Source organism: Desmodus rotundus, chromosome 12 (genome assembly GCF_022682495.2).
Source record: "Desmodus rotundus isolate HL8 chromosome 12, HLdesRot8A.1, whole genome shotgun sequence".
In the NCBI taxonomy this organism is placed as follows: Eukaryota; Metazoa; Chordata; class Mammalia; order Chiroptera; family Phyllostomidae; genus Desmodus; species Desmodus rotundus.
Genome location: NC_071398.1, coordinates 28,307,293 through 28,330,355, shown reverse-complemented (window position 1 = coordinate 28,330,355; position 23,063 = coordinate 28,307,293). Strand labels below are relative to the sequence as shown.

General features: G+C 55.3%; 1 protein-coding gene across 2 annotated transcripts in view; it reads right to left on the bottom strand.

Moving 5' to 3' along the window:
* Positions 1-23,053, bottom strand: part of GSE1 (Gse1 coiled-coil protein) — a 411,107-nt gene extending 388,054 nt beyond the window's left edge. For both annotated transcript variants that reach the window (XM_045191705.3, XM_045191706.3), the window contains exon 1: positions 20,567-23,053. In XM_045191705.3, the coding sequence (XP_045047640.2) occupies positions 20,567-22,882 (2,316 nt within the window). In that variant the 5' untranslated portion in view covers positions 22,883-23,053. The remainder of the gene's footprint in view (positions 1-20,566) is intronic.
* Between the last annotated feature and the right edge of the window lie 10 nt (positions 23,054-23,063).

Genomic DNA, 23,063 nt, shown 5'->3' with positions numbered 1-23,063 from the left:
AAGTGTTTCCTGTGCTGGGAAGGAGTCTTGTGTTTATCTGAGAGCCACGGCCCCACGACCGGCCCCACCAGAGCTAGACACCCTGAAAACTCATTTGTGGTCATACCAGCCTCCTCTGAAAAAAATAAGACTCGGCCCCTTATATCCTGCTCCCTGGGTGCTCCTCCCCACCCGGCCCTGGGAGCAGAACCTCAGGGTCTGACACTGGGGGTCGTGTTAAACATTTTCCTGAAAAACACCGTGCAGAACAGAAGTCGGTGACTGGGTGGTCAAAAGGAACTGGTAAGTCCTGCAACACTCAACCCTGTGTAGCTCTCTTTAATCCGCCTCTTCTCAAAGCAAAGAAAGAAAATCATGCCCACACCCGAGTTATCAGTGCTCCTTGGCACACACAGGGGCATGCTAATTGCCCGAGGTCGCCTTGCACACTTCCAGAGTCATCTCCTGTTCAGAAACCTTCCTGACGCCCCGCGGTCTCCCTGACAACCAAACTGAAGCCTGAGCCTGGTGTTTGTGATCAACAGTGTCCTCTGTCCTTTTACCTCCTGGAAAAAGCAGCTCACTGTGGTCCCTGCCAGATGCAGACCTGGAAGAAATAGTCCCTGGCCAGTGAGGTGGTGTTAGGCAAACTCGTGAGCTTTTCCGATCCTCAGTTTTATCCGCTGTGAAATGGAGGAGCCAGCAGCTCAGCACCAACATCTTAGGATTCCGGCATGTCCAGGGGTTTCAGCTCACGGCTGCAGCAGAGACCAGGGGAGTCACCGAGCGCAAGAACAGCCGCAGAGAGTCAACAGGACTGCTTTCCTGGAGTAATTCAGGGACGTGGAGTCAGAAGGCCGGGACTGAAGCCTGGCTCTGCTGCACGTGGGGGCGTGGCCCTGGGTAAGGCCTCGACCCTGAGCTTCACCTCCTCCCTGTAGAATGAAACAGGCTACACAGACAATGCACACACACACACACACAGGGACACAGGGACACACGCAAACGCATGCAGAGATACATGCACAGGGACACACACAGAAACAGACACAAGCACGGACACGGAGTGATGTCCTCAGACACAAGTGCAGATGAAGCTGTGCCGGGGCGAGTGCCCTGGCGGTGACGGAGCGCTACGGTTACTACAGCTGCGCCAGAGGTTGCCCCGGGAAAACCGGGTGATGGGTGCCTGGGGTCTGGGTGCTACTTCTCATAAGATTACCTCAAAATATTAGGCTGGCCAAAAAGCTAGAGGGGTTTTTTCCATACAATAAAACACATTTTTCATTTTCACCAATAATTTTATTGATTTGGATATTTTGAGTATGCAGGCTCTCTCCCACATGGTATAACATTGATTGTTCTCAATTAATGTCTTGATTTGATTGTTATAAACTTCAACTGGTCTGCCCGACTGTGGAGCATCATCTGTGAGAAATCTCCAGCATGAAACTTCGCAAACCACTTTTGACACGTTCGATCAGTCACAGCACCTTCTCCATACGCTGCACAAGTCTTTTTTTACATTTTTACCTTTCTTGAAATAATAAAGAATAATATGCCAAAAATGTTATTTTCTTTCATCTTCAATATTAAAATAGCTACAGAAATTCACCAATTTTGATAAACTCTTTTTAAATGCACGCTGATATGAGAGCTGTCACAGTACAATCTCACGAAATTGTTTCGAATGAATTTAAAGACAACTAGGCACTCCTAGAGCCACCGTATGGAACAGAGCAAATGAACTTTCTGGCCAACCCGATAAAAAGTTCTTAAAAATGAAGCAGGCTAACCCTCTGTCATGGGGACACTGCGAGTATTCAACAAGATGCCACGCTCCTCGTCCCCCCCACGCCACACCACGCCACACACTGCGTGTTTGGTGCACGGACACTAAGAACTGAACGACTAGAGGAATATTAGCAGCACATAGTAGGTGTTCAATATTTCCCTTTTCTTCTGATATGGTCTTTACAGCCCAGGAAAGTGAACCTATTGGAAGCCTGTTTGCTGGGTGCACCGTAACCAGGGGGCTCCCTGTGGTCTGCCAGCATCCCACGCTTTGTCGTGGATCACCAGCCCCCTGCTCAGCAAAGGCAAAGCCAGCCTTTTAGCAGACTCTTGTCCTCTCCTACAGCCTCTCTGTCCCAGGAAGCCAGAAGCCAGGTCGGGAGCAGGCATGCTGCTGGCAGAACCAAGAATAAGGTTCACTCTTGTCTATAAAGGCATTTGTTCAAATACCACCTCTTTCCCAAAGGGCTGAGATGGCTTCCAGCAAAGGCCCAGGTGTGAGACAGGCCGCCCCATCCCTGTGCCTGCTCCTTCCCGCCCAGGTCCCTTCCTACAGCCAGGCCAGGGAAGCCACTCAGAGGCTGCCGAAGAAAATTTCCCCCTCCTGGTCTCACACCTCTTTGGCCACTTGCTACATGGCGAGCAAGGAGGCCAGGAGACCTCCGGGATCCCCACTGCCCGACAAGGCAAGACCAAGGCAGCCCATGAGGTCACCCAGTGAGAACCAAGTTTGGGGGACAGGCCCCAAGTGGAGGTGGCTGAGGGGCTGATGAGATCCAAGGTCATCCACATCTGTGAAAACCCAGCAAACAGATGACCAGGGGTCACTACGTAGCCAATGAAACTTCTCTTTTGAAGGATGCTGAGCAGGAGGACTATAGGGCACCAGCGGGCACTCTGCTATAACACATTCCAGTTTGTCTAATCTGAAAAACAACCTCATGCTGTAAATATGCCCACCACCCCCACTTTACAGATGGGGAATCACTGCGCAGAGAGGTAAAGCAGCTGGCGCGAGAGCACACAGCTAGGAAGGGCTGGGGCCCGGATTTGAACCCAAGTGTGCTGTTCCACAGTCCCCGGGCTGAGCCCTCTAAGGGACAGTCATCATATCCTAGGCGCAAAAGACGAGTGAAAACGGCATACAATACGCTCCTTCCTACGACAGTGTGTGTACGAGCAAACACACACAGAAAAAAAGGCTGGATGCTCTGCGCTGTGGAACTGTGGGTGGTTTCCATCCCCTTTTACCTCTATTGACTAAGCTCCTCCCATGGACCACGTTAGACTCCGGAAAGATTCAGAATCGTTCAGTGAGCTGCCCTGGATCCCTTGGGGGGGGCGGTATTCTAAGTAACTTAGAAAATGAGTAAAAACTATAAGGCCAAAAACAAATAAACAAACAAACAGAAAACAATGGATACTAATAGTAGTAATTTTTTAAAGATTTTACTTATTTATTTTTAGAGAGAGGGGAAGGGAGGGAGAAAGAGAGGAAGAGAAACATCAATGTGTGGTTGCCTCTCGCACACCCCCAACGGGGGACCTGGCCTGCAACCCAGGCACGTGCCCTGACCAGGAACTGAACCGGCGACCTTTAGGTCCACAGGCTGGTGCTCAATCCAATGAGCCACAGCAGCCTGGGCTCCTAGTAACAATTTTAAGTTTACCCATGACTTTAGGATACAGTAAAACAGTAATAATAAAAATAAATGACAAATAAAAGCAAATCACACATAGGAATCCCTACACATTGCTGCTGGGAATATAAGCCTGTGCGGCCTCTTTGAAAACAGTCTGACAGCTCCTTAAACCTAAAGTTATGATATGACTCACCAATTCCATTCCTAGGTATCTACCCAAAGGAAAGGAAAAATACCATCACACAGAAACCTGCACACGAATTACATAGCAGCATGATTCGCAATAACCAAAAAGGAAACAACTGAACTACCTGTGGATGGAGGAATGGACAAACAAAACGCAGCAGACACACACAGTGGAATACTACTCAGCCACAAAAAGGAACGAAGCAGTGACACTGTAACAATCGTGAACCTGGACAACAAAGAAGCCAGACACAGAAGACCTCATATGGCGCAACTCCACTCATATGAAACGTCCAGAACAGGCAAGTCCGTAGAGACAGAAAGTAGACAAGGGGTGGCCAGGGGCTGGAGGAGGGGAGAGTGGGGTTTCTTCTAGAGGTGATAAAAACATTCTATAATTAGATAGTGGTGATGACAGCACAATTTTATGAATATACTGAAAACCACTGAACTGTATACTTTAAAAGGGTAAATGTTACGGTATGCAAATTATATTTAAATAAAGCTGCTATTAAAAATTATTTTTTAGAAAAGAATGCAACTCACACAGAAGAAAGTTCCCATGGCTTCGAGAGGACATGGGTGGCCCTGGAGAGGGAGGGGCAGTGGACTCACAGAAGAACACTGTTTGCCGTCCAGCCTCGCCCGCATGAGCCCCCGCTTTGTTCCCGGAGCTGGGGACCGGCATGGCCTAAGCATCTGGGGCTGGGCTTCCACAGCCCCTCAAATTGCCAATGCAAAAGTATCAAGGTATCTGTCATTAGAGAGGGATGGCCTTGGCTGACGAAGCGGAAATGTCCCAGGGCACTGGCATTCTGCCTCAACCTCTAACATGCCCTGTGTACATGGGCAAGTCCCTTCCCCTCCCTGGGCCTTGGAGTCTTCTTTGATGAAGTGAGGGGGGTTGGACTAAGGATCCCTAAGTGTTCCCCAGTTCTATGATTCCAAAGAGACACTCCAAGATTGTCATAAATGCAAAGACAACAGAAGCAGGAGTTTCAATCAAGGTTACAGATAAAATAGACTTTGTAGCAAAAGCATGGGAGGACAAATACTTTAAACAGTGAATACTTTGTATAATAAGTGAAACATAACATTATTGAATGCATACCTTCCAAATACAGAGCCAAGAATCCTATCCAATCTATGGTTCAGAGATAATGCAGTTTTCTCTTCTGCATTAAAAAATAGTTACAACTTGCCCTGTCGGCGTGGCTCAGTTGGATGAGCATCATCCCACAAAGCAAAAGGTCACCAGTTCGATTCCTGGTCAGGGCACATGCCTGGGTTGTGGGCTGGTCCCCGGTTGGGGTGCATGTGAAGGCAACCGATCGGTATTTCTCTCACAGGTCAATGTCTTCTTCCCTCTCTTTCTCTCCCCCGGCCCCTAAAACTAAATAAATAAAATCTTTAAAAAGTATTTAAGTCTAGTATCTTTCTTTCCTAGTCAGGGTTGGATAAGGTCTCCTCAAGCGAAAGGATGCTTCCTCTTGCCTTCAGCCATGGATGTCACAGGCGGGTCTATGGAGAGAACGCGCCTTCACCTCCACCAGCTCCACAGAGAGGGAAACCAGGTGTGGAAAATGAGCCTATGAGCATGAGTGCCTTTGAAAAGGCCTAGTGGTCCCACAAACATTTCACCTACACTTGCAAAAATAGAGCCAGAGAGGCTACAGGAGCAAAAGACATTTCAAGGCCAAGAGGACTGGTTAAAAACCTTTAAAGAGGCATTGTCTCTTAAATAGAAACCTCTCAGGAGATCAATAAAATCGATAAACTTCTACCTAGATTGATCGAAGAAAAAATAAAGAGAAGGCACCAATTACCAATATCACGAATGAAACAGGGCACATCACTACAGAACCTACAGACATTAGAAGGATAATAAGGGGACATTATAAAGAAGTTAACAACAAGTAACTTGACTACCCGGATGGAACGGGTAAGCTCCTTGAAAAATAAAAATTACCAAAACAGACTCAAGGAGAAATAAACCTCATCACATGAAGACAAAGGCAAGTTTCCCACCCACTGAAGAAGTCAGTGCAGGAAAAGCTCACCCACTGGAGCAGGCTTTAAAATGTGGACGAAGTTGGTTTGTTTTGGCAGAGACGTCTCCCAGAAGTTTTGCTTACAGTGGTTTGAGAAGACATATACTTAATGCCATCTTCATTGTTTCCCTTTCCCTAACCTCTTATTTCGTCTGAGACTTTGATCGTGCCAACTGTGGTTTGCCAGCCACGGTGCTCTTCAGGAATGCCCCTCCCACGGCTGGCGAGGAATCTGTGCAAGGCACAGAAGAAAAAGCGGCGGAGGGTCAAAGGGTAAAAATGCCACATTGGAGCTGTCTTTCTACCTTGTTGGAGACACGGAGCTTACTCACATGAGGCCGTCAGAAGACAACAGGAGACCACCTACAACCAAGTGATAAATGACTATCAAGTGGGAATAAGTTGCACACAGACAGGGACTGGGACGGCCAGGAAAGGGGACAGACTTCAGCTGGTGGGAATTAGGGAAGGGGGCTTCCCAGGGCGGAAAAGTAGACGGAAAAGTGGAAGAGAGAGCACGCACGTGTCAGAACACGAGGGCAGGAGCAAGGCCGGCAGTTCCAAGGAATGGCGAGCAGCCAGCTCCCGTGCATCGCACTGCGAGTGTGTGTGTGGGTAAGTGCGTCTGCGCCCTCGGGGAGACGCAGAGCCCCCCTGAGAGTCCAGTACAGGCTACGGCTCCTCTCCGCAGGAAAACGCACACGTGCTTTAAAGTCTGCGTTGAGTTCTGAGGTTGGCAAAGATACGTCTGAGAGTGGGGATACCAGGTGGGGGAAGGTAAACTTTCCTCCCCTAAGTCCCCCTAACTCCTAACTCTAGATTGTCCCTCTCCCCCAGCGCCTGACCTCAAAGGTGGCCCCTCCTGGTTCATCTCATCCAACTAATGGGGTCTACATTCCTGGGGTTGCAAGGTCTGCAGGTCAGCTCTCCAGAATGGTGAGGATGGGAGAGGAAACTAAACAACAAGTTGCAAAAGTAGTAAGAGCCAACATTTAGTGATAAATACGACACGTACAATACTACATAGCAAGCCCTGGGGCACACACACTGCAGTAATTCCCACATAAAGATGAGGCCCCGCAGACAGACAGACGGCACATTCCCGCTGACTGCCACCAGATGCCAACTTGATTTTTCACAGGCCCAGAAGTCATGTGAGGGACCACCCACCTGAATGCCCCTTCATCTCTCAGATGAGCGTGGGAGCCTAGAGAAGGGATAAGGGAGCCCAGATCCCAGGTGCCTCGGGCTACATCCAGGTTTCCCATCCCCCACACTGCCTCCACTTGGATAAGCCAAGGCTCATGGGAGATTAACCAGGAGCTCCTGCTATGTGGCACAGATGGCCCTGATGGGGGGGGTGGGGGCTCATGGGTAGGGCTTTCTGACGTTGAGGGGCCCAGGGCATGATAATTCCAGGGCCCGTGAGGCCAGGCTGCGAGCAGGGCCCAGGATTCCTCACACTCTCCCTCCTTCCTCTGCCCCCAGCAACCAGAGCCGTCACTTCTGGAGCCTGGACTGCTTGCCAGGCTTTCCACTTCAGCCACGTTACGTCCCTCTGAGGGAGGTCCTGAGATCGTCCCTGGGTATGGGCGAGGAGCCTGAGGCTCAGTGAGATGAAGTAACGTGTGAGGACCACACGGGTGGCAGGGGTGGGTGACGAGGTCTGACTCCAGAATGCTGTGGTTTTGCCAAACCACACCATCTGCCCATCGAGAGCACGGAGCATGACCCCCCCAGAGCCTTGGTCTCCCAGCCCGTACCAAAGGGGTGACACAGGGCTTACATCACCCTGTCGTGCAGATGGCTGGGAGAGTCAGAGGGAAGCAAGCAGAGAAGCGCTCCACAATGGGGAGAGTCTGGGCAGTGAGGCTTCCATGTCCCTGTCTCTCCCTCCCCAGAGCAGGAAGGCTCCCGTGGCTGCAGGGTTCTCAGCCCAGCAGCAGGTGCCCCTGGCCATCCTGGGGCCTCAGTCCGGCCTGCGGGGGCCCTCAGCAGGGTGGTGGGGAAGTATGAGGAACTGCCTGGCCCTGCTCCTGCCTCTCTCCGGAGCCAGGGCCCCGGAGCCATGCAGCTGCCAGCATCTGCTGACACCTCGTTCCGCCCCATTAAGGCCCCAGTGCCACTGTAGCCAGAATCACGAGGGATCCCTCACGCCCCTTGGGGAGCAGAGTCCTGAGCACCGGGATGCCACAGAGCCAGCCTGTCAGCTGGGTTGCTCCCCACTGCCCTGCCCTGGCCTGGAGGTGACAGAGGCAAGAAGTATCTCCAAGGTAACTGCTTCCCAATGTCACTTAGTGTGGCTGTGTCACAGTGTCAACCCCAACCACACCCTGACCCAGGCTCAGGGGCACCGACCTTGTTGAGTCACTGCAAAGTCACCCCAAGGGGCCCACCAGGAAAAATGTGTGCTAACTTCCCTCATTCCCTGTCAGTCTTATTCACAGTTGGGAAGATTACATCCTGCAAACACATCCCTGCCACTTCCTCATCACCACCGTGGTCATCGATACGGCGCATCTCACGCATTCCACTGACGTGAAGACCCAGACCCCCTGCACACAGTTTAGCCTCTGCGATCGGGGTGACTCTTACAAGGGGTGGAGAGTTGGTTTCGCGGGCAGCATTTTTCCTGCCTAGTGGTACATAAAACAATGCTATGCTTTACAACGGACGGCATCCAGAGATAAATGCCGGCATTGACACCCACTGCCTGGCACAGTCGCAGCCCTGACTCGGTGTGCCACTCTCCTCTCTCGTTCTGTAGCTTCTAGCACATAGCGGGGGCTCGGCGAAGCTCTGCGATGAACCACCCCATCATAATTGCTTATGGCCCCTGCTTACAGCTCATGGTAAAGAGGACCCCTCTCTGACAACTCGCCCCACAAATGTCTCCTAGGCAACGCCCCCACCCAAGCTCCCTACAGAGCCCCGGATTTCCCAGAATGCTCCACAGAGACAGAAGCAGCTCTCCTCTGGGACCTGGGAGCCTGCCGAGATGACTGGGACCATGTGGCAGGCCGCCTGCGCCAGTGCGGAGCCCCCAGGAGCTCCAGGCCATGGCCCTGGGGTGAAGCCACCAGGAAGTGGATTTGGCACAAGTTCCAAAAGGCCTACAGAGGGAAGCTCACAAGAGGGGACAGTCTCCTGCCACCTGGAGAAATTCCTTCTACGTGTGAGACCTGGGAAGATCCACAAAATGTGTTTGGAACAATCTCATCAAACAGGGTGGGACAGGCCAGAAGCTCCAGAGCAGAGTTTGGCAAGAAATTTCCAGAGGGTGTTCCAAGCACACTCAGCTGGGCTCCCGCAGGCTGCAGGCCAGATGCTGCGTTCCTGGGGGGGGGGGGTCCCTCTCTGCTGAGGGTGGGCTGGGACGCAGCTCTGGCCGCCTGACAACCATGACATCAAAATGTAGGTGCCCAGAAACTTACCAGGAAGGGGCTTCTCCCAGAACCGCCGCCCCAAAGCAGCTGGTGGGGTGGAGCTGCAGAGCAAGCGTGACTCCTGCTTCTGACACCAACAGCTGTGTGGCCGTGGGCCAGTCACTTTGCCTCTCGGAACCCCAGAGGCCTTGATTTTCAGATGGGGAAGTTCAGATCACACAGGCTTCAACGTGTTGCCAGAGAGAGGACACATCACTGCGACAACAGGGCCAGTCCATCAGGAGGACCAAGCAACCATAAGCGGGCAGGGGCTCCCAGAGCAGCAAGCGAGAACTGACCACATTACAGGAGGGGAGACAAATCCAACTGTAGGCAATTTGAACACCCTCCCTCAGAGAATGCGGTGCAGGTGTGTGCGGGGGTGTGCACGAGGAGAAGGTACAAGGGTGAGTGTGAGTGTGTGCGATGAGAGAGGGCGGACACAGGAGTGAGGTGTGTGCATGTGTTTGAGAGAGAAGGTGAGTGTGTCTGAGGGGGATGTCTATGCGCAAGAGGGAGAGGGGAGGGGAACCCAATAATCCGCTGTCCCTCCAACTCAGACACTCAGAGAGCCTCCAGCGACTCCATCTCCTTTGCCTGACTTCTTGGGACCTGCCGGGAAGCCAGTCCTTAAGCCCCAGAGAAAGGCCCTGCTTGCCCTTGTCACCTGGCAAGTGACGGGTAACAGATAAGCATGGTCTAGGTTTTGACCGTTAACAGGAGGGAATGAGCAACCACACCTTGTGGGAGCTCTTAAAACCGGGCTCCCACCCCGACACATTTTGCAAAGGAAAGAAAACATGGAGTTTCAGAAAGAGAAGGAGGGAGAGGGGTAAGGAGGATCAGACTGCCAGCCAAGCCTGCTGCTCACACACAGGGCCTGAGAGGACAAGAGGAGAGCCCACTGGGGGGCGGGTCAACACTCTACCACCCCAACCCAGGGCGGGCTGAGGGCAGTGAGTCAAGGGGCCATTTTTCATGCTAAGTTGGGCACGTACAGGTCCACCAGCAACCCCTCAGCTCCTGCACCAGGGGCAAAATGTGGGCTTTTGTTTCCGGAATGCATTGCCCACCACCTCCAACCCCAGCGAGGCCGACGCCTGGATCTCTGCAGGGGCCCTGTGTGCCCTGTCCCCACTAGACTGGCTCTTGGTGTCTCCGGTGCTCAGCCCTCAGTGCAGACAGCCCTGCCCAAGAACCCACAGCCCTGTGAAACCAGCACAAAGCTGTGATCTGCACTTTCTGGGCCTCCCTTGTCCAGCAGCCCCCTGGACACCACATTACCACAAAAAAGAAAGGCCCTTTGAAAGGGAACAGGGCATCCAGCCGCTCGAAGGGATCAGGATTAAAGAGCTAGCACCACAGCCGAGCAAAGGCCACGCTCTCAGGCTCTTCCAGCCTCCCTGGATTCAGACCGGAAGCCGTGCTGTGCACACCAGGACCCTTCAGAGCCCCCCTGGCCCAGTCCCACTGTGTCTGGGAGCCTGAAAGACCACGCCTGCCTCCCACCTGCCTCCATCCTTCCATGGCGGGCGTCGGAACCCACACGAACCTTAATCCCCGTCTGCGAAGCCCTCGTCTGGAAGCCCGGAGACGGGTTTACGGGCCTGAGAAGGCTCATAAAGCACTACTGCTGCGTGTCAGCGCTCCGACCCCTCCTGGAGCCCCTTTCTGGGGGCTGGCGCCGGACACCAACGCAGCCTCCTTGTGTGGCTAAACCAGGTGGGGCTGGGCGAAGCCAGGCCCCTGCCGGCCCCCCATCACCTCCCATAAATGCCACTTTACCCCTGGCAGGGGGGCAGCCCAGGCCCTGGCATTAGACCACCCTGTTCTCGTACATCCCAGCTCTACCACTCACTGTCAGCAACTCAGTCCAAAATTCTCAGGTTCATAACCCTGGGCCTCCTCATCTGAAACGCGGTGATGCCGCCTGCCCACAGGCCAGCTCGGGCCACCCTCCAAGGTCGCAGGAGGAACGGCAGGGAGAGTTGGCATCTTACTCACAGTCACCTAGTTAGCTGGTGGCAGAGGGGAGCCACAGGCGTCCTGGTGCCGGTGGATAATCAGTGCGCAGCTGTGGAAAGGTCAGGAGGGTCAGGCAGGACCCACAGGGCAGAGGGAAGCTGAGCCTGACACGTGACTCATCTCTCGCCTGTTCTACGTCTTCTGTCATGAAGCACGTACTGTTTTTAAAGGTAAAATACAGTATGATCTGAAAACACCTTTAGCTCATTGAAACGGTTCCTGGAGTATAAGGCGCTGACGGGCAACATCCAAGCAGCACGTTAGAGGTAAAATAAGGACACCTTTAACGTGGCATTAGTGGCATATAAATTCTTCAAGGGGGGGCCTTTTTCATAGTCACTACTTATTTAAAACCTACCCATCTGCAGCAACCCATTGGTGGTTCCTCCTCCAGGCAGCCTTCCTTGAGCCCCAGCCCCCTCCAGGCCACCAACACTGGCCGCCAGCTAGCCCGGCAGTGGTCGCCGCCACTGCACCACGCGTGCCATGGTCTGCTGTCCCCTGGGCCAGCCTTTGTCTCCCACATGGCCAGATCCTGACATTGCATCTGGGAGGAGTGTGGGTGCTGGAACCAAACAGCCTGATCTAAGTCCCAGCTCCAGTATTTCCCAGCTGTGTGACTTTGGGCTAGTGACTTTCCCTCTCTGTTCCTTAATTTCCATACCTATAAAATAGGAAAACCCACCTTAAAGGACCCACCTGAAAGGTTACATGAGGTGATATGGTCAAAGCTCTCAGGAGAGTGACTGGCACAGAAGGGACGCTTTCAACGCTGTCTGCTATTGCCATTTCCATCGTCATCATCATCTTAGAGCTCACTGTGTCCTCATCAGGACCAGGTGGTGGCTAGAACCTCAATGCCCTCCCATGTCACCAGCTCTGATGACACTAAGTGGTGGGCAGGCCACGTGGCTGTGGTGGGCTCTGCTCTTTGAAGGGCTCTCCCTGAGACCCTGGGTGACTCCTCTCCCACTTCACTCTGGCCCCGCAGCCCACCAGGGGGAACAGCACACCAAAGAGGTGGCTGCTCCTGCCCAGGGTCCTGGCTCTGCTGAGCTAACTACCAGCTGGGACCTTTGCACCATTTATTCAAGGTTGCTGGCACCTCTGGACGGAAATCCAATCTGGTCATTGATTTCACACAGGATTCCAAACCAACAGGTTGGGCAGCAGGAAACCCAAGCAAATGGCTGGGGTGGCCAGGGCTGAGGCAGGGAGCCTGAGAGCCACTGGTCTCTCAGAGCCCAGCCAGCCCCTGACCCCAGGCGCCCCTCCCCGACTCCATCCCCCTCCTGCCAACAGGTGCAAAAGGATGAGATGGTCAGAGCCTGACAGCTGCGCAGGGACCAAGGGACTCAGCTACTAGTCCGTCACCTGCTCCCATTTTACAGAGGGGATGTGGGACCCAGCCAGGTGGAGAGCCTTGCCCAAGGCCACTCATTGTGAGTGCAGGGGCCAGAACCCACGGCTTCTGGTTCCCGGGGCCATGGCTGGAGCAAGTCAGAGCCTCAAGAGCAAATCTTAACCCAGCTCCCCTCATCCCAGGGAGGAGCCACCAACTGCTACCTTCAGGCACAAACCTAATGCCTGGAGACCAGCAACAGGAGCCACGACTACGGGGCACGTGGCAACAGAACAGGGCTGCAGGGAGCCACAGATGGGACCTTCTTCAGCCCACATCGTGGTTTCTGCACGGGAAAGCAGAACTCAGAGGGTTAGGCAGGGAGTCACCCCGTGACCCAGCAATTCCACTCCGAGTGGCTACCCAAGGGAAATAAAAGCACGCGTGCACACAGACACCTGCACACACGTGTTCACAGCAACACTACCCACGAGGGCCAAGAGACAGAAACAGCCTGGTGTGCACTGGCGGAGGAATGGACAGACAGCACGCAGCCTGTCCATGCAGTGCTATTATTCAGCCACAAGGAGTGAGATACGGAGACACGCCGTACATGGGCAAACGCAAAAACGCTGAGTGAGAGCAGCCAGACGCAAAGGACTCACACTGTATGCCTGCATTTACACGAGACATCCAGAACATGCGCCCCACGGGGACAGAGGAGAGTCTTGGTGGCCAGGCGCAGGCGCAGGGGAATGCAGAGTGGCTGCTCATGGGCACAGGGCTGCTTTCGGGGTAACGGAATGTTCCAGAATTAGACAGTGATGAAGGCTGCACAACTCTGTGAATGTACTAAAAACCACCGAGGTATACACTTTAAAAGGATGAATTTTTATGGTGTGTGCATGTTATTTCAATTTAAAAACAAAAATAGTATCTTCTCAGCATCAGCCCACAGTCCTCCTGCCATTGAGGCCCCACCTGACCGGCCCCCACTATTCCGAGGTGCCCCACTCAGCCCCACCCAGATCCTCCTCACTGCTCATGTGGCAGCCCCCCCACCATGACTCCTAGCCACTCGTGACCACCGTCACAGTCCCTCCCTGCACCCAGTCTGGTTCGCTCACTGCTGGGTCCTAAGGCCAGCAAGGCACCTGGGACATAGCAGGCGCTTAACAAAGACAGACCAGACGCAGGAACAGAGTCCTTTTAGTGACGGCCACGCCTTCAAGATAGAAACTCCCAAACTCCCAGGCTGTGTTTACCTCTACCAGCAGTTCTCACCGCACCGCTGGGATCTTCTGGAAGCTTTAAAATACCAGTGCCACTAGGGCCACCCCTCATGGGTTCCGATTGAACAGGCTGTGGCAGGACCCAGTCATTGGTATTGTTTCCCACCCTCACAGCCTATCATTGGTATTTTGAAAGTCAGATTGATTCGAGTTGAATCACATGCATATCCAGGGATTCCCAACGCTGCCAACCCCTCCTGCGCCGCCCTTCTTCCCACTTCGAGCAGAACTATTTAAGGTTTTTCAACAATTACACTCCCCACATCCGGGCCTTTGTACACGCTCTTCTGCTAGAAGCACATGACTCCCATGTAAACCTGGTTGAGTCCTGTTCGGTCTTTAGGACTCAGCTTAGACCTCACCTTCTCTCGGAAGCCTTCCCGGAACATACCCACTTCTCAGCCTCCTGTGGGCTCCCAGCAGAGAACACACTGCATGGCTATAGCCAGGTCCCTTCACCCCGACGCCCTGCTAGCGCCTAAGGGCCGAGGCTGCCCGACTCCACACCAGGCCCTTGGCGTGCCAGGCGTTCCCGGCGCACCTGGTGGGCGGCAGGCACCCACGCAGACGTCTGTTGAGCCAACGGCAGAATGTGTGCTTACGTTTCTCCAGGGCAGCCCGGGGGTACCAGAATTTCTTCCAAAACTTATACGTATAATTAGCTGGTGTTACTGAAAAAATAAACCAGCCAAAGTGGCATTAGGTTGTGGGCCTGTCAGTCCTCCTGGTGTAGCATTGTCTGAAAAACGGTCCGCAAGGTTTTTCTGACCCAACATGTTACCATCCTCCACAGAACAGTGTGTTAGGGTCACTCGGGGCCCCAGTGTCGTGCAGGGCATTTAAAACCTAGACTCGCGAAATAGGAAGAGAGTGGACAAAGGGCAGAAACTTCCTGCTTACGAGATTAACAAGTGTGGGGCCCTGGCTGGTGTGGCTCAATGCATTGAGCACAGGCCTGCGAACCAAAGGGTTGGTGGTTCGATTCCTAGTCAGGGCACATGCCTGGGTTGCAGGCCGGGTCCCCAGTAGGGGGCACGCAAGAGGCAACCACACACTGATATTTCTCTGCCTCTCTTTCTCCCACCCTTCCCCTCTGTCTAAACATAAATTAGCTCTTTAAAAAAAAAGAGAGATTAACAAGTGTGGGGATCTAAATTACAGCATGGTGATTGTAGCTGATACTACTGGGTCCTGTCCTTGAATGTTGCCAAGACAGTAGATCTTACATGTTCTCACCACAAACAGAAAGGGGAGCTATGTGAGCTAATGCTATGGTGCTAATCATTTTGCAACATATAAATGTATCAAATCAACATGTTATACACCTTAAACTTAAAATAAAATGTTATGTGTCAGTTATATTTCAATAAAGCTGGGGACAATAAAAACAAAATAAAGCAAACAGAGACCACAAGAAGTCATTCTCCTGCTCCTAACTCCACAGAAGAGACTGCCAATAAGTCACCAGAGACTTTCCCAGCAAGTCCAGGCACTGCCTCAGGATCCTTCTCAACAGTGCCACCAGGCAGTTGGGCTTCCCATGCGTGATGCCAACAGCCTGTGACCCCTGAAGACCAGACCTTTCATTCTGACAGATGGGGAAACTGAGTGGAGGCCTCCCAGTAAGTAGAAGCTCCTTCCACAACTGCCCCGTGAGCTCCCGCTTGGGGCTACGTGGAGATCGGAAGCCAAATTCTGAAATGCTCTTTCTGGAGGGCAAAGGTACCCTCTCTCCTCACCATCCCCACTGACACATGGACCTAGGGCAGAAGATGAACCTAAATTCCACATGTGGGCACTTCCCCAGCTGATAAAATGTGCAAACAAGGCAGAGTTGCCCAGAACCTACAAAACCCTCAAAAAACAGTCAAGGATGAGCTCCAGGGAGATCTAACCAGAGAAGAGGCTAGAAAGCTTTGCAGACCTGGCCCTGGCCAAAGACAGCCACCCCTCCTCCAGCCCTGCCCCTTCCTTTCCCTGCTTCCAAGGAAGGCTGAGTTTTGAAGACCTTTGGTCTCCACTTCCTCTTTCCCAGTTGTCTCCAATCGCCTCCAGGTTTCAGACAAGGCAAGTCTGGAAAGTTTACACCTCCAAGCAGATGGCTCCCAACCTGTCAAGCAAAGCACAGAACTTCCCCTGGAGGAGGTGGCTGGAGTTTGAGAAAGGCCTAAAGCCCCGTTGTTACTTCGCAGCTGCTTCAAGGGAGAGGGGGCCAGTGTCAGCCCAGCAGAGCAGCCCAGAAAGTTCCCCCATCTGCTCAATCACCTTGCCTAGGTGCCCCACAAGCCTGGACCCAGGCAGGAGGGGCTGCCAGGCCCTCCCCGAAGAGCAGGGAGCCGTGTGGGCGCAGATAGGCAGGAAACACGGGAAACAGATGTGCGTGCCGGGCCTGACAGGCGAGTGATGACAGACGCTCTCTGCAGGCCTCAGATGTCAGCGCTGAGAAAAGAAAGGCACCGCGGCAGCAACACCTGTTCTGGGCTCGGAGGCCGCACTGGGGGGCTCGGCTAGGCGCCCCCACGGTGAGGGGCCAGGGTGCGGTTAGGTAAACAGCTGCACGCTCCATTACCCAGAACGCTCTCCAGACGGAGCTGGAAGAGAGAAGGGCGGCCTGCCCGCCAACTGGCTTGCAAGGAAAGCAAATCAATCATGCAGCCGACCCATCTTGGACAGAGCAGGCCTCTCCTAGCAGCAGCAGGAGGTCCCGGCTGAGACCTGAACACCTGAGCAAAGCAGAGGAGAGCAGAAACAAAGGGCGTGACTTGTCCGCAGGCTGCACAAATGGGACAGAAAGCCGGCCAGAAAGCCGGCCAGTGGGGGCTTCTAGTCCGTGCAAATAACTCCTGCCCCTCAGCTGCTCTGGGATTGGAGGAGGCACATTAGAGAAAATGGCCCATCCCCTCTCCGGGCACTGCCACCTTCACAACTGGAGCTCCAGAGAAGACAGAAAGGCAGGACACAGTAGAGGCTGGGCCACAGACTACAGAACTGGACTTCTGGGTCCAACGCTGGCCCTGTTGTTACTAGCTAAGTGACCTTGGGCAAATTACTTGACCTCTCTGGACTTGCTTTTTCCTCTATGAAGGGGGCATAGTGGCACCTCCCTACACGGGGCTGTGGTGAAGATTCAGTAAGTGTGGGTACAGGTGAAGCATGTGGCCCAGCCTGCAACGTGGAAAACATCCTACACAGGCACTATCATCATTATTATGTCCCCAGTGGCATCTTTGGCAGCCTGGCCAGCTGTGCCCCAACTTTGAAGACACGGACAACCATTGCCCACCCTCAGTAGAAAGGTGGGGGCCAGGGTCTGTGCCATTGGGGCCTGAGGGTGACAGTAAGAGACCCAACAGAGCATCTAGTACCTCAGGGAGGGAGAAAGGAAGGGACCTTGAGAACCTTCCAGAGGCTTATCATCTCCACTGCAGCTGAGGCTCAGAGAGTGCATGAGTCTTCCCCAAGGTCACACAGCAGCTCCCAGCAGAGTGAAGATTAAGGCCAGGTCCGTCTGAAGGCCAGCCTAGGGTCTTTCTGTGGCTTTGCAGAGTTTTGTGTGTGCTGGGGATCCTCAGGGAAGAGGCTCCATGACCCTGACGCAGCACACTGCAGCCTCCCCAAAACCCAGCCTTGACACAGCTTCTCAAGCAGTCAGCTCAGAACTCAGTGACCACAAAGCAGGGTGCTCTCCAGGGGGCACAGAGTCCACTGGAGAGAAGAGCCACGAACACATCCAGAGGACACTGGTGACACTCTCCTTTCTTTTCCTTCCTTCCCTTTCTTCCTTCCTCCCTTCCTTCTCTCGTTCAATGTTTTCTTTCATACTACTTAAAGTTGAGTCACTAATGAAGAAATGCTTAACAGGAAATAGCTGAGGCATTATAGGAGGTGGTATAGATGAGGCTCTGGAACATGCCGTCCCAGCTAAGCGGTTTCTCTGCGGCTGCCCTCCAAAGCCCCAGCCACTCCCACTCAGAGTCTCAAACCACAGGCCAGAGAGAAACACAGAACACGTACAGGAGCACCGAGGACTCGGGAGCTGGCAGAGGGAACGAGTGTGGAGGCCCCTGCACCCTCCCAGGCGGCTCGGCTGCTTCTTTGCCCTGATGGTTCCTGCCCACAGTCCCTCCGTGCCGCTCCCAGCTCCCAGCTCCCGCAAAGGTGCGCTCTCATTCGAGCCCAGCCCGGCACTGAGCTCATCCTGCTCCTGCTTTACTTACAGCTCTGCGGGAAGTTGTGCTCCTTGTTGATTCTTTGTCCGACTGACACTGAAGGCTCTGATCTTGCCACCAAATTCTCAGTGTCTGGAACAGCACCTGGCTCAGCCTAGGCGCTCCATAAACATTTGCTGAATGAATGGGAGAGAGAGGTGGGGAGGGAGGAAAGACAGAGGCTGCAATTTCTGGCATCTACTGACAGTCTGTCAGGAGCCCTCACAGGTGGGGTCTCTGCTTCGCTTTCCCTCTGTCCAGTAGAGCCTGAGACTACCCTGCTGCCCCCACCACAAACAGGCCCGACGGCCTCACCACCCACCTGGATGGCTGCCACTGCCAGGCCCGGGTGGGTCTCGTCCTGGCCTGTGCCCAGCCTTCTTGTAAGAACTTTTTATTGCTCCCCCTAAACCCCACTTCCTTTCCCTGACTTCAAGGCTTCTAGTTACTCCAACCTCACTTCCCCTTCATCGGGCTCCCATCATACTGACAGGTAGGCCTGCACACCCAAGGCTGCGTGGCTCCTCCTTACCTCTGTACCTTTTCTCCTGCTTTATCCCACTCCATCCAATGAATAGGACTTAGAGGTCAGAAGACCTGGGTTCAAGAGCCCCCTCAGCCATCTACTGGCTATGTGATAGTTACCAAGGTCACCTGACTTTTCTGAGTCTTGACTTACTCATCTGTAAAATGGGAATCATAGGGCCTCACAGGGCCATGGTGAGGAGCAAAAACAAAAAAAAAAACCTTGCTCTAGAAATGGTGCAAAAGTTAGTCTGACATTCAGCCTTCCCAAACTCACGCTGACCCCTTCTGGACAGACACCAGTTCGCGTGTTCATCCACACCAGGCACTCTTCGCCTCCCACCTCCCTAGCCTGTCTGAGAACTGCGGCTGCCTTTGTTTCCTGGCGCCCCTACCAGTCGAAGCCCCCAGTCGGCGTCTCATCAATCCTGACGAGTGAGCAAATCAACACCAGACAACTCCGCGCGGTCTGGATGTTCTGCAGGAGACACGCTGCCCGAGAGGCCCCACGGACGGCACTTTGATTACCCCACGACACACTGTCATGGAGCCTAAAATCCGCACCCATCCTGCAAACCTGCAGCCTTATGTCAGAGCACCCTGCATCCTAGAAAAAACTGCCCAACACGCTGGGTGGACATGAGGGTCCCACTACGATCCAAGCACTTGACTTTCTGGGAGCGTTTAAATTCCCCAATTCGTTTAGTTCTTGCAATGACCCTACAAGGCAGGAGATACAGATTTCCACTCCTCGACCAAGGAAATGAGCTCAGCAAGGGTAGTAAACAGACTGGAAGGCACTTGATTTCCGAGAGAAAGGACATGATTGGAACCCCGGTCTGCCCTGCTCCAAAGCCAGGCTTTTCTCCCAGTGACCGCCTTCTGGAAACTGCAATTGTTCAGATTTCCAGCAGCAGGCGCTGCACAGACCTGCCGCCCGCCACAAATGAGAGGCGATATGCTCCTCAGTTTAAAATGAGAGGACATCGCACCAAAGCCCCCAAAGGCAGCTCTAAAGTCCAAAACAACATCAGTGGAGAAGGAACCCCAGACAGAGCATGAGACGGGGGACCATCCATATGAGAGGAGGTGGGCAACTTCGGGCAGGACCCGCTGTACAGGTGCCACCACCACCCACAAACACATAGGAGGTGGGACCAGGAACCTATCAAACAGATGGAACAACCATTCCTAACAGACCAGAGACAGCCTTCCCCATTCCCACGTCCTACCGGCCCCTCGCCAGCGGCTCCCACTGCAGGAGCCTGATTGAAACAAGCCAGTCTGTCTGTGGCAGGAATCAGGACTCAAGGATTCATGGCTTTGGTGGCCGGGATGGTGGTCACAGCTCACAGATGCCCACTGCAGACCCACCTGGGGCAGTTTCTGCTTTGGCCTTTGCAAAGCCGGATCCGAAATGAACTAAGCCCTGTCTGGCTCCTGCTGGGCAGGCAGCGTGAAGGCAGGCGCCTTATAAACAGGGCCAGCGCCAGGCCTCCTGTCTCCTCCTGCACAGCTGACTTGCAGAGAAGAAAGACTCCCTTTCCACAGGGGTCCCATGTCCTCGCACCTGGAAATCTTTCTATCTGCTGGTGAGCAACCAGAGTCACAAAGGAAAAGCGTGAACTCGGGTGGAAAACTCTGGAAAAGCTAAGCCACCAGGGAGCGAGAGTGCAGAGGAACTTCCACCTCTGATGTGTTTGAAACCCGGTAAGTGCGGAGACCTCACAGTGACCTGCGTGGCTGGACTAATTACCAATGTTATCAGGCGGATGACAGACGTGCCCCGAACTTCCTCTGTTTGATAGATTCTGCTGCAAACACACTCAAGTTCAGACCCATGCCTGCTGTTTCCAGCAGTGCCCTATTCTCCCACAAGACCACTCCTGGCCCGCAACTCCTCTGCCCCTCTGCACGCCTCTGAGCCCAGCCACACCAGTACACCCACGGAGCGCCAGCCTGGTGACTCAGGGAGGGCACCTCCTGCTGGAACACATCACAAAGAATCAGTGCAAACTCCTCCTGGCACAGGAGCAGAAAACATCTCTTCTTTCTCTACACAAATTTCAGAGGATGAGATGAGAACCGCTGCTTACCTTTATCGCCGATGCCACTGGGGAGCTCCAGCCCATGGGTCCCTGGCGGGTCAGCCCTTGGCCAGCACACACCAGGGTCCCACACTCTACACAGGCACCAATGATCAGCTGCCGCCCGTCGTCCACCAAAAGGCTGTGGCTCGCTCGCAGGGTGTACAGAAACAAGGGCAGCCGGGCCACCCGCACAGCCTTCAGCCCCAGACACCGCTTCCTCTCCTGCTGGCAGAAGAAGCACACAAACGTATCCACTTGGTACTGCCGAGACCAGGCACTGACAGCGTGGTGGGCGTTGCGTGCCTCATGCTGCAGCCACTGGCCTAGCAGGTCGTGGTAGCAGAGCACGCAGGTGGCCACCAGGCCGGTGGAGTCAGCGGGCCTGGCACGTGGGGCAGGTGGGTAAACTGTGAGGAAGGGGAAGAAGGGTTCCTTCTCGCCCAAGCGACTGGAGGGGTTCACATTGAGCTGGAACTCCTTCCCAGGGCCAAGCTCAGCCCCGCAGATGTAGCAGATGGACATGGCACTGCCCTGGGCCAATGTGGAAGGCTCGGAGAGTGCTGGGTCTGAGGCAGGGAAGGCCTGGTGGTACCTCCCCAGGAAGCCCTGCACGGAAGTGATGAGCTCCTCATTCTGGCAGGCCCGGTACAGGGCCCAGATGTCCTCCAGGACGCTGAAACACTTGGGACAGCTACGGACCTCACAGCGTTTGTTGGGGCCTCGCGCATTGGGAGGGCAGGGCAGGAGGCTGAGGAAGGGGAAATGCATGGTGCTCCTGGCATTGCCGTTGAGGATCCTGGAGGCCACTGCCCGGGCGTCCGGAGTGCAGTCCTCCCCACAGAGGTAGCAGGCCTCTGGCAGGGTCCCGGGGAGTGGGCCCTCTTCCCTGGGGAGCCTCCTGCCCTTGGAGGCCATGCCAGGGGCGTGGCTGTTCAGAGGCACCACGTACAGTCGCTGCAAGACAGGCACACTGGCCAGCTCGAAGCTCTGCCACTGCTGCATGAGCGAGGAGAAGCAGCAGGGGCACACGAGAGTGCTGCCGCCCTCGCTGATGGGCTGAGCCCCTGGGGGTGGACTATGCAGCCACAGGAAGGGGAAGAAGGGGGCCTGGGCCAGCTTCTCCTGCTTCTGCACGTGGATCTGGTGCTGCGAGGCCGGTGACAGCGCCGACCCGCAAATGTAGCAGCAAAGGCCCTCTGGTGGAGCAGCCTGGCTTTCCAGAGGAGCCCCGGGGACGCGTCCACCGTTTTCCTTCTCTTTGGGGCCACGGGGGCGCGGGAGAGGCTGCTCCTTTCGGTCCTCCTCTTCGCTGGTAATGTTGATATCACTGTCCTCAGACAGGCAGCAGCCTCCACGCGACTCCCCCACGGGTCTGCTCTCCGGAGTCTTGGCGGCCCTGCCCGAGGGGGCTCCTTTCACGCCATCTGCAGGGGCCCCTTGGGCTGGAGGGCCTTGCCAAGGGTCCTGAATGCCTCTCAGGACACTGGCCCGGGCCTCAGGGACCCAGTGCCTCCCAATGCCCTTCCGTCTGCGCCTAATGCCTGTCTTGGGCTCCCCGTCCACGTGCAGCTTCGAAGGGTCCCCCCCCTCCTCCTCCTCCACGTCACCCTGCGCGGTGGTCTCGGCGCTCAGTCCCAGAAGGGGTCCCGGCACCGGCCTCCACTCCTGGCAGCAGCCCCCACGAGGCCCAGGCCCCGGAGTGACCCGCGCCGCTGGTGCCCTGTCCTGGCGGGGACTGACGGCTTCACGCGTGACAGGGTCGGGCTCTGAGAGGGGGTCGGTGTCCGACAGCTCCGACAGCTCCGAGTCTCGAGGCTCTTCCGCGGCGGCTCGGGAACCAGGGCCGCCGTCGTCGTCGTGGTCGTCGTCGCCGGCCGCGCCGCCCAGCGCGTAGGCGACGTTCCACTCACGGGGGGCCCCAGAGCCCCCGCGGCGCCCGCCCGCGCCCGCGTCGCACTGGTGGGGCCGCTTAAGCCAGTACATGCGCTTGTCCACGGGCGTGCGGGCGCGCTCGAAGGCGGCCCACTGCTCGCCCAGGAAGCAGCGGCACACGGCGCACACCAACACGCAGCCGTCGGCCGGGGACAGCTCGCGCGCGCCGGGCGCCGGCTCTTGCTGCTGCAGAAACGGGAAGAAGGGCTGCGCCGGGGTCCCCGCGCCCGCCGCCGCCGCCGGCTGCTTCACCTGCAGCTTCAGCTCCTTGCCGCGCCCGATCCCGCCGCCGCAGATGAAGCAGGAGAGCGGCGCGCCGCCGCCGCCCGCCGCCCGCTCGCCCACGGCGGCCATGAGCCGCTGTTTGCGGGAGACCGGCCGCCCGCTCATGGCCGCCCCGCGCCGCCCTCAGCGCCCGCCCGCGCCGCCACCGCCGCGCCCAACTTGGAGCATGTGTGCGCGCCGCAAAGTTTGGCGGCGGGCGGCCGGCGCGGGCGCGGGAGCTCGGCCGCTCGCTGGGGCGCTCCCCCGCCCCCGGCCCGCCCAGCCCCCGGCGGCGCCGCGCCCAGCG